The 3,905-nt window shown below is 37.6% G+C and overlaps 1 protein-coding gene across 1 annotated transcript in view; it reads right to left on the bottom strand.

Annotated features, from left to right (window-relative positions):
* Nucleotides 1–404: 404 nt before the first annotated feature.
* myom2b (myomesin 2b) overlaps nucleotides 405–3,905 on the bottom strand; it is a 49,097-nt gene continuing 45,596 nt past the window's right edge. The window contains exons 38-39 of the mRNA XM_042504297.1: nucleotides 1,828–1,953; nucleotides 405–985 (exon numbers count right to left, since the gene is read on the bottom strand). Of these exons, the coding sequence (XP_042360231.1) occupies nucleotides 776–985; nucleotides 1,828–1,953 (336 nt within the window). The 3' untranslated portion in view covers nucleotides 405–775. The remainder of the gene's footprint in view (nucleotides 986–1,827; nucleotides 1,954–3,905) is intronic.

The following is a 3,905-nucleotide window of genomic DNA, read 5'->3' as shown; positions in this document are numbered from 1 at the left end:
TCCACGTCTCACAACCGTGAGACTGAGCCAAACCATTGATCATATGCAGAGCTGCCCCTCTCTACAGGCAGAGTGGGCCCACCTCTCTCCACAGGGCCATACTTGGCTTGGCCCCATCTTCAAAGGAAAGGATGGTGGTAGTGGTGGTGACGCTGTGTGACAGGGGAATTAAGAAATGCAGGCATCAACGAATAAGGTCTCATCAGCAGCATACTGATGATTTTATCAAAGCTATTGTTTCTCATTTTTATGGTATGTTTTTTTATATTGTAACATGTTTTGAAACAGTGAGCAGTTCTGAGGGCCACCATGTCTCCATGATGGTGAGCCACAAAATACTCTTTATACATATTTAATTGTTCTGCTTCACATACATTGCAGCATCAATTTAAAACACATTTCAGTCTTTTTCCAGCAATCGCTTTAATGAAATTTCAGCTTTATTCAAGTTTAATTTCAGTTCATTTCAATTAAAGAATTCATTTCTAATTAAGTCATGGTCAGATATGGACTGCTTTTATCCATTTGAGTTTATTTTGTTTTCATACATTGATATCACAGGAGTACTTTTTCTTTTTCATTTTTTGCTTACTTTATCAGTTACTGTTACTTTAGTTCTCAGTGCTTTCTTGTCTGTCCAATGCAAAGCCAATAGTGTTAGCTCCATTTCATTCAAGGCTTTTTATGTTTGTCCAGGTAGAGAATACCAATGAAAGATAGTGGTTTACATGTGCACCAGTGTGTGAATATGTTTCTTCTTCATTTATGATGCTTTCTACTTCCTCCTGGTAGGAGTGGGGCTCTTCACTCCTCTTCCAGCTGCTGCCTTAGGAGGTGCGGGGCTAGGAGCTGAGGGAGCAGGGCTAGGAGCAGGCTGGGTCTTAGGCTGAGGGATCTCAATAGGGAGTTTTGGAGGGATGATTGTTTTGGGGGTCAGAGTTGGTTTCGCCTCAGGGATTTTCTCTCCGTGACGGTACACACTGACCTGGAGTAGCAAAATCAGACATAATGTTATTATTTTGCAAACATTTCCCAAACGTGTTTGCAACACATTCTCGTCCAAACTCGACAAATATCATTGCTTAGTATCCTCCTGCATTTGTTGTAGACGTTCCGGGACAGTAATTTACGCCTGTGAAACCCCTTGTTGTCATTGTGTCTTTTCAAAATACACTTTTCACAGGGATACAGTTTCTGCTTGTTAGATGGTTACAGACTTTTTCAAAATAAACTTACAGTGTTGGTACATCACCTCATATTTACTTTTATTTCTTTGTGCAACACAAGCACAGGGTTAGGTTTAGAAAATAATGGCATAAACATTCATGCCGGAAGCGAACAGTGGGGTCCGGGGTGAATGTCTGGGATTTGTTGGACCCCTCCCACCTTCTCTATGGGACCTTTTCAGCTCCTTATATTAAGTTGTTATAGGCAGCTTTTTCAAGCTGATGCTATCCAGCTGGCAGACAGCCTATCATACTGTTGCGAAAGGTCCTGTCTGCCTGCGTTAAAATTGACATCGTCCACCAGCGTATCATAATACCACAAAAGGTGGTTTTTGGCATCGGTGTCTGACACCAAAATCACTGACCAAGCAGCTGTATTTGACGAGTTTGCAGTGAGAACTGGCTGCATCATGGCATTGTGCATCATTTAAACACATAATTTTGAATCATAGGTAAATAATTTACTAGATCAGGATCTAGTATCTATCTATCTTACTGTTTGGCCCCAATCAAAAGATAAGATTTGTGCCACAGATGGTCGGAGAAATTCCACAGCTGTGAGTAAATCCAGTCATTTGCGGTACACAGCAGTGACACTCACCACTATATCCACAGACTCCCCTCCATATTTGTTCTGGACAATCATGGTATATCTGCCAGAATCCTCCATGGAAACGCCTTTGATCGTCAGACTGGCAAACCTGCCCTGGTCCAGGGAGACCACGTACTGAAATATGAAATCAAAGGTTAAAGAAGTGAGAACGCCAGCACAGGGAGTTTAGTATGATCTCACATTTAAAACGCCAGTCACTTTGAGTTCTGTTTAAAAATTGATTTATGTTTTACTTTTACCCAGAGCAGCAGCATGAGCTTTGATTACGACCTTCCTTTAGGAAAAGCTGAGCACTGATAGATAGGCTTAATGGACAGGAGGGCTAATGATCTTTTCTGGTGTATTGTCTATTCTAATCTGCCATGCCCTATTAGCGTAACAATAATATAATTGGATAAAATGACAATAAAAAACACATTCCATCCGTACCTCCCGAGCCCACATAAACAAAATTATTGGTGTTCAAAGCCTTCAGAGTTTAAGTACATCTGTGTAGATGTGCTTCAGACACCTGAGATGAGATAAAGTACTTGTATTGTATTATGTGAGCAGTGAAGGCGAGATTACAGTGTTTTAATTCCACTCTCACAGTACCTGCCCACTCATTTGCAAGGTCTGGGCATTAGTACATTTCCATGGAGTGGCACTTGTATCAGGCTAATTACATTCCTATTAAGAGAGACACTTGCCTTTCTTTTTGAGAAATGTAAAGCTCTACTGGCCTTATAATCAAATGTACCTTAAATAAAGATTTTTGCAATTCATGGCCTTTTTCTAATTAACATTTTGTTTCAACAAAAATTAAACATCATAGTATAGTACGCCATCAAAAATGATGAAAAAACAGTATAGATTGTCATCAAAAGTGGTGATTCACATTAGTGTGTCATCAAAAATGATCAGAAAAAAAGTCACAGAAGTATATCATCAAAAATCAGGAAAAATTTCATGGCATAGTACACAACAGAAATCATGAAAAAGATAGTGTAGTTTGTTATTATGTTGTATTTTGTCAATACTAGTGGTGTCGAATGTCATTAATACATGCTCAACACGCCCTGCTGGTTATGTTGTGCATTGCATTTGATTTTGATCGTGTGCTTTCCTTTCAGGTGGGGTGGCATATACTGACTGAGGAAGACCTTTAAAAAGGAGGGATTTCTGCTCGCCGTCTCATCCTCAAGCCTGGCAGCAGCAGCCGCATGGTGACTATTGAGATTGTTTTCAGCCTTTATTATTTTGAAAAACATCATAATATATATAGTATGTGATGAAAAATCATGGGAAAAAAATCCATGATATGTAATCAAAATTTATGAAAAGATGTCATTGTATATTATTGTCAATGATAAAAACAGTCATAGTACAGTGTTTCATAATAAAGCATGTTGACAAGATATATTGTTGTCAAATATCATGTAAAAACATCATAGTAAGGCCGACCTCTAGCTCAACTATACATCAGTATAGTATGTCTTCAAAAATCATGAAGAAATGTCAATGTAGTATTTTGTCAAAAATCATCAAAAACTTCATTGTATGGTATGTTGTGAAAAATCCTAAAAAAAATGTCATAGTATAATATGTCATTAATAATCATCAAAAATGGTATAGTATGTCATCAGAAATCTTTCAAAAAAACATCATAGTCTAGGATGTTGTTTAAAAAAATGATTAAAAAACTTCATATTACAGTATGTCGTCAAAAATCACTGAAAAACGTGTTTGTGTGAAAAAAGTGTAGTATGTTGTCAAAGAAATCATCAAAACACGCCATAGTATAGTATGGCATCAAAAATAAAGGAGAAAAACATCATACCATACTATGTCGTCAAAAGTCATGAAGAAATATGTCATTCAAAACCAAATCTTAACCAACATTAAGAGACATTGCGAAAAGACTCAAATTTTGACTGATCCTAAAAATGGCTGAAAAAGACTTCTAATAGACTGTAGAGACGCATCATAGTAAGAAAAGTGGGAATAAAGGCAAAAAAAGGCCAAAAACCTCATAATTCAGCATGTCAAAAAAATAGGCAAAAAGGCAATTGTATAGCATGTCGGAA

This window comes from Plectropomus leopardus, chromosome 1 (genome assembly GCF_008729295.1).
Source record: "Plectropomus leopardus isolate mb chromosome 1, YSFRI_Pleo_2.0, whole genome shotgun sequence".
Lineage (NCBI taxonomy): Eukaryota > Metazoa > Chordata > Actinopteri > Perciformes > Serranidae > Plectropomus > Plectropomus leopardus.
Note: the sequence above shows the minus strand (reverse complement) of the source record. Positions and strands in the feature narration are given on the sequence as shown.